At 38.2% G+C, this 15,888-nt stretch overlaps 1 protein-coding gene across 2 annotated transcripts in view; it reads right to left on the bottom strand.

The window, feature by feature from the left end:
• SREK1 (splicing regulatory glutamic acid and lysine rich protein 1) overlaps nucleotides 1-15,314 on the bottom strand; it is a 33,029-nt gene extending 17,715 nt beyond the window's left edge. The window contains exons 1-4 of one of the 2 annotated variants that reach the window (XM_063179844.1): nucleotides 14,958-15,314; nucleotides 9,731-9,864; nucleotides 1,966-2,081; nucleotides 482-646 (exon numbers count right to left, since the gene is read on the bottom strand). In XM_063179844.1, coding sequence (XP_063035914.1) covers nucleotides 482-646; nucleotides 1,966-2,081; nucleotides 9,731-9,864; nucleotides 14,958-15,118 — 576 coding nt within the window. In that variant the 5' untranslated portion in view covers nucleotides 15,119-15,314. Of the gene's footprint in view, nucleotides 1-481; nucleotides 647-1,965; nucleotides 2,082-2,368; nucleotides 2,493-9,730; nucleotides 9,865-14,957 lie in introns of those variants that run through there. The other variant, XM_063179845.1, reaches the window with a different exon arrangement.
• Nucleotides 15,315-15,888: the final 574 nt, after the last annotated feature.

The following is a 15,888-nucleotide window of genomic DNA, read 5'->3' as shown; positions in this document are numbered from 1 at the left end:
AAAAACTACGAAATGTAATACTTAATAATTAATGTGACCATCGTTCAAAAAACCAAGCTTCTGATTGAAAGACATTTATGCTAATTGTGCAGCTTCCAGCAGGACACATCATTCCATCTTACTGTACTTAAGTAACTACACAGTGCTGTGGAGGACAGCTACCATCATCTCATGACTTCTGAGGACTGCACATCTAACACAAGCAAACTGTACATTTAATCAGCACACAATTAGAAGTAGGTTTCTTTAAATGATCTACAGTGGATTCTCTGGTATTCTGACAACACCTGGTCTAATCTGACTGACACATGAACCTTCAAAATTCAAAACACCATGAATAAAAAAATTTAGGGGGTTTTGTTTTAATTCATGTTGCCATTAACTAACAGAAACTCTTTTAATATGTAAGATTAGAATTCACAGATAACATTTTCACACCTTCTGTTAGTATTTCCACAACACAGAAACAATAAAAAGCTACCTGAGAATTCAAGTTTCCAACATAGACTGTTCTCCTGATTTCATCAATTTTGGATGGATCCACATTTCCCATAATTGGTGGTTGTGGTATTTCTCCCAGTGCCGTAATGTTAGGATCCAATGCTGCTGCTGGTATAGCCCCTAAAGTACCAAGTGAAACACCAAGCTGGAAAATACAAGCACAGAATACAGTTTGCAGCCAAGCACTGGTGAAAGATATTCCATTTCTTGATACTTGGCAAAAGATATTCCATTTATTAATACTTGTTTAATACTTCTACAAAAACAGATCTAATGAGTACAAGCAATACTTTAAAGGTCACAGCGCAACAGGTTTTTTTAAAGAAAAACCTACCCAAAAAGAAGCTTCCATAGTTAAGATATTCTGTGGGTTATCAGTTAACATCTTACGAAAGAGATCTGGACAGGGATTTATATTAATCACAGAACATACAGGCTCTAATGCTTAGAGTCAAATAAATTGAGTAAGACTCAAGACACTGCTAGTATACTTATTTTTAGGAAACCATTATTTGGACTAGATAAGGAATGGCTGAGATCTTGCTCAGCAAGGAAAGAAGGGAACTTCCAGTGCTCAGGATCAAAGGACACATAACCGTATTCTGGACAAATGAATCACCCAAGACAAAATTAATTACAGTTGAAATGCAAAGAATGTTTTAAGCTCTTCCATTCATACTTAGAGGATGTGAAAAGGATACAGCTCTCATGTTTGTAACTGGAAGTGGAAAACTGTCCTGTGAAATGTTATAAAAAGTCACTTAAAAATCACTACAAAATCGGTCCATTGAGTTCCTGGCTTGAATTTTCTCTACCCAGAAAGCAACTGCCTTTTCAAGTAATTAATTTCTAAGAAGTGTGGGGAATTCTTAATAAGCCATCAGTACCTTCTTTTATGTAACAAAGGAAAATACTACTCTATTTTAACCTTAAATTTTCCTTCAATAAACCAGAGCAACTTGCTGATGTCAAGAAAGGCTTACAGAGGCAAAAGGAAATGGAGAAAAAATAGCATAACCAACCTCCTCTACTTTTCACAGCGAAACCATTGTTAAGACAGTCTCACAGTCAAAAATCTTGCCACAGATATATCAAGGAAAAGTCTCTACTGCAGCTTTTAATATTCTGAAGAACTGGTGTCAATGTGACTTAAGTTTTAATAATTTTTTTGTCAGTGGTAACTACCATTGAACCAAATTAATGACCCTACAGGGTAGGACAGCAATTAAAAATGAACAAAAATCAAAACCAGTATTTACCCACTATTTTGGAAAACAGTTATCTGAAAGAAAAACCCTGGGAAGGTAGTACATGGATATCTTCTGATCAATCCTCAGGAGAGTCAACACAGCTAAGCCCTCAGTGCAACATCCACTGACTAGATAGCCCTCATTCCCTGTCCACAGAAAAGGCTACCGAGAACAAAGGAAACTGGAAAATACACAGACACTGAACTTCACTTACTGTAGTCAAGGGAGTTGGTGTAGGTATAGGAAGCAACCCTGCACCAGGCATCAGACTTGTCATAGTAGGAGCAGGCGCCAATAGAGACAGGGCTTTGGCTTCATCTGGGATTTTACCTGAAGAAGCAAATGAAAGCATTACACAGAGTTGGAACACTAGCCAGATGTTACTCTTTCTATGATTTTACAATTACCCTTGCATTTAAAAATGTAATAAATAACAATGAATCTATCTACCAGATCCTTACAAAGAAACAAATAACTTAAGTTTTTCCTTTTACCCTGCTCTACTAGGAAAAACAAAAGTGAGCAAAACTTCAAAGACTAGCAATCTCATTAATGGATTATTATTTTAAAAACTGAATAATGTATATAATTATTTAACACTTTGAGCTATGGGTCACCTGTACTGGAAACTTAACGTTCATGAACCAAACGATATCAAGCATGGACGCTTTCCCAGGGCGGTGTTTTCGCGGTGATCGAAAGTTGTTTTACACATGACAACCGTTCGTGTTGGCTGCATCACTAATAGCACACAGAACATCAGATACAGAAAAGAAGAACATTTTTTAAAGTTTAATCCCCAGAAATGGCAAATAACCAAATCAGCAAAAGAAAGAAAACAAAAAAAAAGGAAAAAAAAAAAAGAAAAAAAAAAAAAAAGGAAAAAAGAAAAAATCAAAGTATGTGCTGACTGAAATTTGTGCTTTTCTTTATTCCTTTGGTGTTACCTGCTTAGAATGTCAAAATAAATAAAACAAAATAATAAACTACTGAACTACTGTGACTGCACAGAATACACACCACAAGTGAAGTTGAAGGTGGAGGAAGGAAGAGTAGAAAAAACTTAAGATTTGTACTGTCATATTCTAGTCACCTCAGTTTATCTGAAACTGGTAAGTTAACTCTAAATTACTGAGAATGAAGAAAACCATAATTTCAGCTTGACCAGGCTAAGCTAGCTCTCTTTTCCCAACCTAAGTACTTCCTGCTATTTCGACCTGATTATAGTCCTCCTGTAATACCAAAAGTAAGTAATAACGAATCTGAATTAAATGTCTCCCCTAAAATATCTCCAAAACAAAAAACATTAAATGTTAAACAATTGTGATTACAATTACATGTACATTTTAAATTTGAAACGCAAAGGGACTAAAACTGGCACAAACATTAAACACAAAGCTAAAAAGCTTGTGAAGGAAGTTCTAACTACACTGGTATTTACGATCTGTTCAAAATTAATGGCATAACTGTACATATGCTAACCAACTGAGTCCTCTGGTACTTCCCCATGGATCTTAATATAAGTAAATGCTCTTATTTCAACATTGTTTTAATAGTCAAGTAATACAGAAAAAGTGTGCCAGCGGTTTCCTGCCTTGATTAAAACTGCATGTTTTAACAAATATGTCAGATGGATGTTTCCTTTACAAAACATCTAAATCCAAAATTTGAAGATTAATATTCTTATTGAAAAGGAAAATTCAAGGTAGGTTTCAAAACACCGTGCAGGTTTAGCAATATGAGTTCCAACTGACACCACAGAAAACATACTAATTTAAAAAATTAAAAGAAACAAGTGCTGCAAACCTGCTCTACAGATCTGTGGGAAAGTCTGGGTTACAGCTGGATATGACTGAATGACAAAACAAATCTAAAGGAAACTTAATTTATATGTAGCATGAGTGGAACAGAACAGATAAAATAACAGTACCCTTTTTTTTCATGCTTCCTATTTACATTTATTTTATTTATGTTAAATTTTGAGACACTTTGCGACTCAACAGGTAAGAAACCACTTAATTTTGCTAACTAAGAGAGAAAAACAGGAAAATTATTAGCACTTAGCAGTTAACTGTGCAATAATGACTTCCAGGACTTTTTTAAAAAACATGCATGAATCTAAGCCACCACATCACAATGTTCAGCACTCTTGATAGATCGCATTTTGAAGTCAGGCATGCAATGAGAGGTGTACCTGATTTGCCTGATTGCTCAAAAGTATCAGGTACTCTGTGTACCCTGCCTAATATGTAGGCCTACTAACAGGCTTTTGAATATAGACTTCCAGCAGACGTGCATGCAAATTAGGCACAGAATTATGTACCAGTTCTGAAAATCAAAGTATTAAAGTTTTTTCAAGTGAGTAATGAACCAGAACTTATCCTTAACAGTTCACATCTTGCAATTAAACAGCTACCCATGCATGCTTCATGTTCCATGTTTCTATGGATCAAGAGACATGGCACAATTAAATCCAAAGGTAGAAATGGTTCTGATAGTGGTATGTCTGCATGCTAACGGAGATCCTTGGTCAGTACTGTACATAAGTATATGCCTAATTTAAGTATGCACTTACATACAGCCAATTCAATACACACTTAACCAAGTAAACTTATAAAACGCTTAGGCATTTAGCCCTTTTAAACAGGAGCTCAGTTAGGCACATATAACTAAGACTGACAATGACTCAAGTTCAAAAAGTGACTTCAGTAGAAGCATAAACTTTAAGTATATGGATCATAGCACTGAAATAATTGAAATAATTAACTTGCTGAAACATTGTTCCACAAATCCACTGAACATTTCATTTAAGTTCACCACTCTAGCAGCTCCCAGAATGAACAGCATGCATATGTAAATTGTAAAGTTTGCAGCATTATTTCCAGAATATTTTGGTCTTTCAACAATGTGAAGTTCTATTTTAAATACAAAAATCAAATTGGTCAGTTCCACATCACAAAGAAAGATTCATTTGTTTTGTTTTCAAGAATGAGAAAGGGTCTATTTCTACAGACAGAACCCTGAAAATTTGCCTGTATATTCAACGACACTGTCTCTTCAGAAAAACTTTTCCAGTTTTTAAGTCCATGCCAAGTTTTAAAAGAATTCTAGAGAACACTATTGTGGAGGAACAAAAATAAATCTCCAGTATCTTGAGTATCTACCTCCATATTCTTTAAATAGTTTTGAAAAACAAATTAACATGCAAGTCCAAATAACTTCATGAGTAAAAAGCTTTAAATTTTGCAGTTTTACCTCTGTGGTTGTATTTGTAAAGGAAATACAAGCCCACTGAATACATCAAAACAAGTGGGTTATGACACAACAGTTTAGGACAATTTGGTTTAAAAACAATACTTTCATTTTTAGAACATAGTATTTAAAATCTGAGTAAGAATGAGGTGAAGATATTTATTTTCTAATGAGGGAGCAGTCAAAATAATTATGCCACATCTATACCACATCCTTAGACAGATTTCTTAGAAGGTCTTCTGCTTAGTAAACTGCAGGTTCTATGATCATTTATTGATTCTCCCCTTTGCAAAAGAATCTGGAAGCAAATGTACATTGTCCCGGCATGGCTTAAAGGCACGGTTGTGATTGCTACTTTTGTGTACCATCAGTCTAAAGAGCCCTAGACAACCTAGTCCATCCTAGAACCCATTTTGTTGGAGGCTAAACAAAATCATCTGTATCCAACAAGTACTAGTGGCAGTATTTTTATTCCTCAAGCGCTCCAAAGAAATTAATTTCCAATTCTTTGTAGTGAACGTACAGTTAACTCTCACATCCAAAAGTGCTCCTGCAATGAGTTTGCTTGTTTTAAAAACAGTGAAGAGTTCATAGTCTACTTTAAACATTAAAAAGGTCATTATTTTCCTTCTATTTTACATCAATGGAACATGTATGATTAGAAATAAAATAATTTCTATTAGATCCAAGTCATGAATCTTAGTGGATTTAGCAGAAGGGAATAAAGAGATTAGAGCTACTGGCAATTACAACTGTCACAGCCAAATCCAACAAAGATCACAAATCAAAGCTCTTCCCAGCTGCAGTGCAGAGTCGGGTGAAAGGAGTGAAACCAAGAGATCCCAGTGCAGCTGGCTGGCAAGAGCAGTGTCTGAGGACTAGACACACCACTTTGTCCACCAAGACTTCTGTTTCACAAGAAGAACATCCTTTAGGGATCAGTCACTCCAGTATGAACTGCCAGGGCTTCTGGGACTCTGGGATGACTGCAAAAACCCTTTTTTTTTCTGACTTTAATGTTTTTTTAAAAACATCTTCCTGAAATAATCACCAGTAGAGCATGTCAAAAGTGCAACACACACACACACACACACACACAAAGATAACTGATTCAATCTTCCCACAAGTAACAGTGTTAAAAGACAAGGTGTCTCACATTACACACTCCAACCAAAACTTCAGGCTGCATTTGTACTTATGAGTGGTAAATAGTTTTTTCTGAGAGCTACAGAAAGAAAAAATTATGAAATCTTACTACCAACTGACCTCACTGGAGAAAGGTTTCATCAGAAGTAAACGAATATTTCATGACAGTCAATATTCATAAAAGTTCAATTTCAGAAATAATTATTTTAAACTCATCATGTTAGACATAAATAGTAAACCTTCTTTTAAATAGCTGGTGCAACATAAAATAGAACATTCTGCTGAGGGAAAGTAGCAGAAAAATATTATAACTTTTCTTTCTAAAGTCGCTTTCTCCAGAAGTAAGAGTTTTATCTGTCCTTTTCCAAGATAAACTCATAAAGCACAATATATGCAAGTCTGCATCTCAAAACACTATTCCTGTCTTCTGACACAATATACTCATCTACACAATTTAGATACTTAAATTCCAAATCAAATTTATCCTTAATTCAGAGCACTAAAAACGAATCATATTCTAAATTCTCCGTATACCATCCACCATTCATAAGCAGCTTCAAGTCAACTTCAAAATCAAACACTGTGAATCCTTTACAAACATCATTTTACAGAACTGAAGTACCAGTTCACAAGTACAAGGGAAAGAGATTTAACAGAACAAAACAAAAAAGGGACAAAATAAAATAAAAATAAAAGAAACAAAGGAAAGAAAGCAAAATAAAACAAAAACAGAGACAGGGCGTCCATCTTCAGCAGGTCAGACTTCGATCTCATTTCCCCCATGAAGGTTTCACTTGGCGGCAGGTTTAGTGGCATGGCAAACAATGCCTAACTCAGGCAAGTGTAACAGGTCTGCCTTGGCCAGTCTAGTCATCTAATAATGCACAAATATCACACAGAGAAAACATACAAAACCAAATTAATAGTCAAAATCCATCTACCAGATAATGTGGACATAAAATTTAGAAAGATTAGGGTGGCATCTTTGTTTAGCTTTCATCTTTGCATTTTCAAAGCATATTTAAAGAAAAACCTACCAATACACACACACAAAAAGTTGTATTTTCACAGCTTAATGGTCTTCATTTACAATAACATTTTTGTTAATTTGTTCATCAAATGTCACATACTTTACATTGATTTCATTCTGTAGTGATTTCCTTCTTGATTTACCACTCTTTAAATACACTCCAGATGTCAGGTTTTTTTCTATTTTTTTGAATCATGTTTTTAGATTTCCATTTTACCTCTCCCCTATGTTTAACTTCACACATTAAATGTTTATTACTGGGAATGTTGGTCAATGGTATAATTTTACCTCCTGGTAGGACAAAAAGCCATCTTTTAAAACCCATGATCCAGTTCACTGACTCCATTAACAGTGCATTGTATGATACATAGTGAAAAAACCTTTGTGCCATGGTCTCCAAAGCCATACTTATTCCACACAATAATAAATTCATCAGAAAATTAAATTTGTATAAATTCACATCTTTTTATAAATGAGTGATTCTGATACAAAGTTACAGAGAACAGCATTCTGACATGAAAAAAGCAATCTCAAAACCTTGTTCACCTAATTATGCATACATTTTTGTGGAGTCCAGAATGATTCTGAACAGTGATCACATCTTCTCAGAAATGCCTGATCAGCCAGTTATCAATAGAGCTGGAACAAGATTTGTCAGAATTTTGACTTATTCTCCTTTCATTCTCTGTCTACCACAAAAGACACAGGAAAATATAGCTTTACCTGCCTGTTGCCATATCATGTCAGGCAGTGAGCTCATCACAAGAAAAACACCAGGAAGTGTTGTTCCCTCATTAGGCAGCCATCTTCCCTCTTTGGTAATACTGAACCAGTGTTAAGATTTTACTGATGAAATATAAAACTAAGATTCGGAATAATCTCTAGCCTATTTATTATGGGGCAATTCTTCAATTGGAGACTCTGGTGTGCTTAGCCTCTACACACTTTGCAGTGCATACAGCAATATTCTCTTTGTGGTTTAAGAACAAGTTTAAAATATGAAAACAAAGAGTCCCCAAAACAAGACACAAAAGGAACTAAAAACCTAGGCTTTACAAAGATAAACGTATGTGCTGTATGACCTGCCTAAGAAAGCTACAAGAATAGGCAGTACACTTTAGGTCAATATAGCCTCTAGTGAAAGTACTTTTATAGTTTGTGAAATTTTTGAGACCTATCAGCTTGTTAAGAACGTCCCAAATGAGTATTATAGCAGCACTCATCTCACACTATCTAGATCATGATGCAGCAAACACGCCAAAACATGGTACTCTGGGACCATTGTTAACAAACTGCAAGAAGTCAATAGTATTTTTTTTTGAACCAAAACCTGATTCTTGCAGCTAGAGATGTTATTAAGAGGTATTTCTTGATCTGTTGCAATTTACAGTTCAATCACTCTACATATTGTTGTTCATGGCAAAACAGCAACTAAGTTGAAAGTAAAGTCAGGTTCACTCCAGTTGAAAGTAAAGTCAGGTTCACTCCATCAGCTGGAATGATTCCATTCCAAGGAGGCAAAAGGTCCAGCTATCAGTCAGAGGCTAAATTCCACAGTGATCCCAGTGAAGTCAATGGGGCTCTGCCTAAATCCATTGATATGCCTGCCACAAGACCCTGCTTCATGTAACTGTATTCAAATCTCAGATGCTTCTACTAAGAACACAAATAGTCATGTACTCAACACATCTATAAAAGCATGGCCTCAGAGCTAGGGGAAGGAACATCTGTCAATGTATTAATCAAGTATTTTATCTCATGAAGACTTTTAATGTAGTTACATTACATCAGTAATGTTCTTAAGAACATTTAATGATGGGAGCGTTCTGGACAAATCACTGCATATTTAAACAGATACCCAAAACAAAAAGGAGTACCAGTATACATAAGGAAATTGTTTTATGGCACATGAAGTAACATTTTCAACAGTAACAAGAAAGAAAAAAGTTTAAAAATTAAACTAGCAGATAAACATTTATATTCAAACAGTATTTTGAGTGCTAAGTATCTTGGATTAGATGACTCTAAAATGGCCAAATGAGTATATCATGTCTGCAAGACAAAACTGGGATTCACTCTAAAACTGCAGAAATAATCAGTATCTTTAAAAAAGCACAAATCAGCAAAAAAGTCTCTACAGCAAAGGTGATACATTAAGATTCAAACTGCAATGTTAAGTGTCAGGGAATTGCCTGATCTTCCCAGAGCTCCATTGACTTCAGTGAGAACTCTGTGTGCAAATACACCTGCCTACACAAACCATAGTAGAAGGAATTATTCTTCTCTCTTTTCCTTCAAAATAAGCAATAACTACAGAAACCTGAGTTATAACTTAAACCAACTGTCTTTTTGCCAATGCTGAATTTCAATTAAACATGTATAACTGGGGCTTTTTTCATTCAGTTTTCAATTTTGTTTCAAGGCCTTTTTTTTCCAAAAAGCAATCAAATAAAGTAAAACAACAACAGAGCATCACCTTACATAGAAAGCTTAAAACAATTAACAAATACAACGAAGACCAACATTACAGAAGAATTTCTAAAATACTAACCTTCTGCGCAGGGCACAACTATCAAAGCTCTGTCAATAAAAACCGTGTTAGTTAGATGCTGGGCCACACCAACACTTGATGCTTCACGAAACTTAATATAACATACTTTGGAGGAAAAAGCAAGAGGTGCGTTGCTGCAAGATAAAAGGAAAAAATAACAATTAGTCATAACTGTATGGATATATTTTTAACAATTACTCCTTAGGGATAAAAAGATTTTTTTTCATAGAAAAGGAAGCCTAAAGTATAGAAATCTACTAACTTGCCACTTGCTGTATCAGTGAAAAAAGATAGGGCACCTTTTTAAAGAAAACTTACATACGCCAAAATCACTAATTAACAAGACTAATTTTCTTATATTATCTGGCTACACAACACTGAATAGTACATTTCAAATTACTATTTGAAGGAGCATATTTACTTGACAATTACAATTGCCAGTAAATATTTTATAGTTTATCTTTTTTTCCTGAAAATATATATTTTTTTTAGGAAAGACAACAAGCCACTACAGATACTAGTCTGTAATAATCAATATTCTCTCTTTGGCTTTCACCAAAGTAGTTTTATTAATTCTTACAAAGATAAAAACAATTCTTGAGAGGGCTTTCAAATACTGGGTCTTAGCTGACTAAGGTAACAAAAACCATTTGCCGAAGTTCGGCACAATGTAGCACAGAGAAACATTGGAGGAAGTAGGAGCACCACACCATTTGGATACAAAAGTGAAGAAAATCTGTAATTCACTTCTCCATTACACCAAAAGAAAACACGGAAACATTGCAAGCTTGATCAAAACAACCTAAGTTTGCATTAAAAATGGATTCCCTAGTCAAGGTTTGTAACCTTTATATTAGCAGCTTACTTCTTCGCATGAAGGAAGTACAGGTAAACACTCAAAGAGAGAATACTGTATTCCTGGAATATCAGCAAGTTTCATTTGAAATCATGGAAAAAACGTTGCACAGACTGTTTCACCCTGGTCCTGTCTCAACCAAAATGGAAACATTTGCCAAATTTCTGGAATCACCAGCAGCAGTTCAAGTTTAACACAACCCATCCTGGAGTCCCCTCGAATTCCAAGGACGTGTTTCCTCAGTTATTCTATGAAATTCTATTAGATTTCAGGATTTAAATACAAATCAGAAGTTTTAGACACATGATCTCATCATAGTGATTATAAGAATAAACCACAAATGTAAGCCTCAAGCAGGCAGAGTAGTATGTTTCTGGCTACCAGGACAGTAGCACAAATGTATAATATCTAGAGATGGCCAAATTCAGAATGGCATTCAGAAACATTTATGATGGAAAATTGTGTAAGAAAAGACAACATAGGGGAAGAAAAACTAAACAGAGAGTGGGAGACAGAAACGTCATACAATATAGAGAAACATTTTAAGATTGACTGCACTTCTGCTCACTTTTACTTATTTGTGGTGGATAATGCTTTTACCATTTCAAGTTTCCACATTCAGGAAGGAACTAACTGCATAGAACAGCTTCGGAGCTAGCTGTAAGATCTCTGTTGAGACCAGTTTCTAGCATCAGAGATGACAGCCAGCTGTGACTTCTTCAGTACTCTAGAGATACTTTGAGCACCACAAAGTATTTTTTTTATTTGCTTTGGTTTGGTGGGGCAGAGGACTCTAAGGGAAGGGAGGAACTCGTGTCTTGGAGTTTCTTGTCATCACTGTATGGTGTTTGTTTGTCTCTTTTTAGATATATCTCTCCGTATTATAACCCAAATGGCTGAAGTCACCACTGAAGGTTCTATGGTCCACACTGCTGAAGACTTCTAATATCTCCTGACTTTTTTTTCCTTTTTTGCTTTCATTGCCAACTCAAAAATATAATTCTGCTCCACACAGTTTCAGATCTCCCCAGTAATCCCTATAAATTTTAACATCTATAGAGCCTGCACTATCAAGTGTGTTTTTGTAAGATTTCCTCTCCTGTATTCCTTGATTTAGAACACAAAAGCTATGTGGACAATATGTCGAAAAATATAAGCTGTCTGAACACTGGTGCAAATGAGGGCATACAAAGACTTCTTGATACCAAGCGCTTTCCAGAGGTCAGAAAGGAGAAATTCTCTACAAGGTGCCGCTCTCTACTAAAAACACATAAAAGTTGCCTCAAGAGAAACCATTAAGATCTAAGAGATCTAAAATTTTAGAAGGTTGAACAGTGATTGAGTTCTCTCTTTTTATGAAGGGGGCCCTCAAAAGTCTTCCCATCACCCTTTTTAAGAGGACTTTTTGCTAAAACATTCAAGTCCTATTCTAATTCCTTTTGTCATCTTTATTTTGCTAGCCTTTCCTGAGGCTGAATTGAGGGAGACTCGTGATCTTTCTCCTAGGTAACACAGCCTTGACATCAAAAAGCAACTCTTATATCTCTGATTCAAAGTTACTAAAATTCAGTTAGTCTCTTTAGGAAAAAAAAATTAAGAGGAAATAAATATCTAAATAGTATTGGGACATTTCTACCATTTTTGTTTCACTTTGTAGAAAGACAGCAACATTCATCTCCTAACAGAATAAAAATCAACCAAAGTATTTCCTAAGAAGGACTTTTTCAGAAATCTACGGTAATAAGAAAAAAAAGGCTATAAAACATTTCTCCAACTGTCCAAATTTTCTCAAGTGGAGCAAGGAGGTGGGGTGGTGGGGCAGGGAGGTGGAGTGTGTGAGGTGTGGAAGACATGACAGAAATTAATAACTTAGTAAAATAGAATATTATGGATTAATTGTGCAGATCAGTTTAAATAAGGCTCTATGTGTTTTGCCTCAAAAGTCTCACCTACACTGCTGTCACTGCAGGATATAACAATTCTTTTTATTGGACTATACAGATGACAACCCTTTTTCTCAGATGACATGTCCCTTAAGTGAAGGTGGCCCATCCACCTGTGTCAAAATGGATAAGGGATACAAGTGAGATTGACTTGGGTGGCAGCCCTCAATGCTAAACTAGGCTTTGTCCAAATACTCTGGTTCATGAAGAGAACACTTTTAGGCTCCAAACCAGAGGAGGCCCCAAACCCCACTGCCAAGGTCTGGTATGGCATGTGTCTCCATCTCTCAAGGCCTGCTGGGTTGCAACCAGAGCAGAACTTCCTGGTTGCAGAACACGGAGGCCAATCCAGTCTCGCCCTTGACTAGGGAAGGGTTATGACAAACCAGTCCGTCACCCAACTTTTTATTAAATCAAAAGTTTTTTCTCCAACAGAGTTCTAGCTTTCAAGACCACTCCAGACTATTCAGTAGCAAGCAGTATTACACAGCAGGTCTTTCCACACCTAATAGAGACAGTTTGCGACTCCCGGCTTTCAAACAACTCATTCTGCCAAAACCCAATTGTTGCTCAATAAGTTTTTCAACATTTAACTGTTCAAAAATCTTCCTAAGGTCACATTTGAATGCTCACTGCTACACATGTAATTTTGAGGCCTACTCTGAAAGGCAAACTTTAACTGCGCTACAAGTGTATGGGACTGTCTGTGCATGTCTGGGACTAAGAATCCAATTACAGGTGTCACTGGTCTCCTGCTAAACTGAAAACACCACTAGGCTGGGGCAGTGGCTAGCATACTGGAGTACACATCAAGGCAAAAAGACCTCTCACATCCTGCAAACCAGCTTCAGTTTTTAACTGTATTGCAAACTGATAGTGATCTATGTTTTGTTTGGGATACCTTACCTTCCCAGCCGCTTGTCAATCAAGTACTATTTTATGAATTTATCACAACGTTATTTAAATACATTTTCAGAAAGTCAACAGGAGGCACTTTTTTTTTTGGTTCTAAGGAAAGGCATTAGAGTTTTTAGGCATACTTAGTTTTCTCCCAAGGTAGCAATTTGGATGTCAGTTCAAATGTCGAGAAGTATGCGGCAAGAGAAGTGCCTCACTTCTAACATATATGCATAAATAACAGTAAATAAAACCAAGAGTAAAGCAGGTAATCACAATCCTGCATCCTATCTCTGAAAACTGAATTAATCAGCATCATGACCTTGACATTCCCAAGTTATTCCCTATTATGGTACTGGATTTTAGTATTTTATGCGTATATATACCCTGGCAAAATTGTATATTGGCACAGACATTATCTGTATATGAATGTCAAGAACGTGCCATTTCCCTTAAAACCTGTTATATAACCTAGTGAAAGACAAGAACAACAGCTGTAACAAAAAACCAGATTCAGTCACGAGAAAACTAAAAATATAAACAATCAACTGTGGAACAAGTCCAGGACAAAGCCCTAGAAAACAGTACAAAAATCCACCCTATAGATATCAGTAAGGCATATCTCATTTTAAGCATATCTTTACACATTAAGTGGTTATTTTTTCTGAATGGTTGGTATTCAAATATAATCAGATGTTATGTAGCTATATAAAAACAAATAAACACCAACTTTTTTGGCTCTTCCCTTTTGCAAAACAAAGTTTTATTAGCCTGAGCATTTTTGTATCAAAGCTCACGTATTGGGATGCTAATAATGCCCTCTCCTTTCCACTAGTCCGATTTAATTTTATTATTCGCTTCCCAGGACAACTGCTGCCTCGAGAGAACGAGAGAAAAAAAAAAAAAAATCATCTCCTCCTCTTTACTGCTGATCATCACCTTCTCGAGAGAGGCAACCTCTCGAGGTTGCCACTTGAGCGCACCCCTCGCACGCCGCTGACACCACGAACCGCTATAACTTAGCGAGCGATGTGACGCCCTGGGACTAATTTACTGCACAAGCCTTACTGGGGGCAACTCCGAGGCAGGGCAGGTTCCCTCCTCTGCCTGCTACAAAACCTCAGCTACTCTGGCTTCTGTTCGAACAGCCCCTTCTGGGAGCACAGCGCCCTTCCAACACAAGGGGAAAAAAGAAAAAGAATAAAGGCAGTCGGGCGAAGGCGGGCCTGCAACTCCCCGGTCTAGCTCGCCTGCAACCAGTGTGGGCGAGGAGACAGACAAGCTACAGAAAGCGGGTTTTAGGAAAGAGAGAAAAGGGCCGGCGCCGCCATCTTAAGTGCGGGCGCAGCTCCTTCTCCGCAGCTCCGACCATACAAAGGGGGGGAACCACGTGACGCCCCCCTGGTGCCCGCACTCAAAATGGCGCCCCTGGCCTCCTGCCCCTGCCCTTCCCGCTACCCCCCGGCCCCTCCGCGCCTCTCCCTCATCCCTAGGCTCCGTCGCTGCGGAGAGCGGCAGGGGCCCCACTTACTCCGGGGGATAGAGACGCAGCTCCTCGATATCTCCCAGGAAGCCGAAGAGCGTTCGCATCTGCTCGCTGGTCACGGCCGAGGAGAGGTTGGTGACCTGGATGACGGACGTAGGGCCCAGGGGGAAGCCCAACGGGACCCCGATGCCGCCGCTGTTCATCATGGCGGCGCCTGCCCAGCCTTACCGCGCGCACCCGGGGGCGCGGGCCCGCCCACCAAGAGGTCGATCGCTCCCAGAAGAGTTCTCGGAGGGACTGGCGGCCCCTGCCGGCGAGGCCCCCGGCCGCCCGCGGCGTGGAGATCGCTCGCTTCCCGGGGAGCCGCTTCCCCAGGAGCCGCCTCATATGGAGCCGGCTGGGCCGCCGTACGTAGGGCAGGACCGGCGCGGAGCCCGGGCCCCGCCCAGGAAGAGGCGTGGCCCGTGAGGGGCCGCCCCTGCCGCGCTCTTTGCGCGCGCACAGCGGCCGCTGCTGACGCGCGCCGGGGCAGGGCGTGCCGTGGCGACCCCGTGGGCAGCTTGGGCCTCTGAGGGGCGAGGCCCCGGAGGAAAATGAGACTTCCCTTTTAATTGGGCGCTTGGTGGCCACGTTTACTAAGAGACAGTTTAATCACCCTAGGGAATAAACCTCTGAATACACCCTCTGTCTAAACAGGAAGGGCCCGTAATAGAACGGATTGTAAATAGTTTGTTATAAATTGACTGCAACGCTATCCCAATTAAATTTATCTTGCCTGCAGTTGTAATTCAGGTTCTCCTTAAAGACTACATTGGCTGGAGAAAATGAGGCTGAGCACTTCATGTGTGGGCTATCACTACTAAGGATCAAACTGCACTCTTTCCTAGTGGTACGGAGCTGTGCATCTTGGCACTTGAAAGGTTTAAGGCTTCCGGCAGTTTCTAAGACTTTCCATTCCCCAGCTGAGAAGAGATTG

This window comes from Melospiza melodia, chromosome Z (genome assembly GCF_035770615.1).
Source record: "Melospiza melodia melodia isolate bMelMel2 chromosome Z, bMelMel2.pri, whole genome shotgun sequence".
Classification (NCBI taxonomy): Eukaryota; Metazoa; Chordata; class Aves; order Passeriformes; family Passerellidae; genus Melospiza; species Melospiza melodia.
Note: the sequence above shows the minus strand (reverse complement) of the source record. Positions and strands in the feature narration are given on the sequence as shown.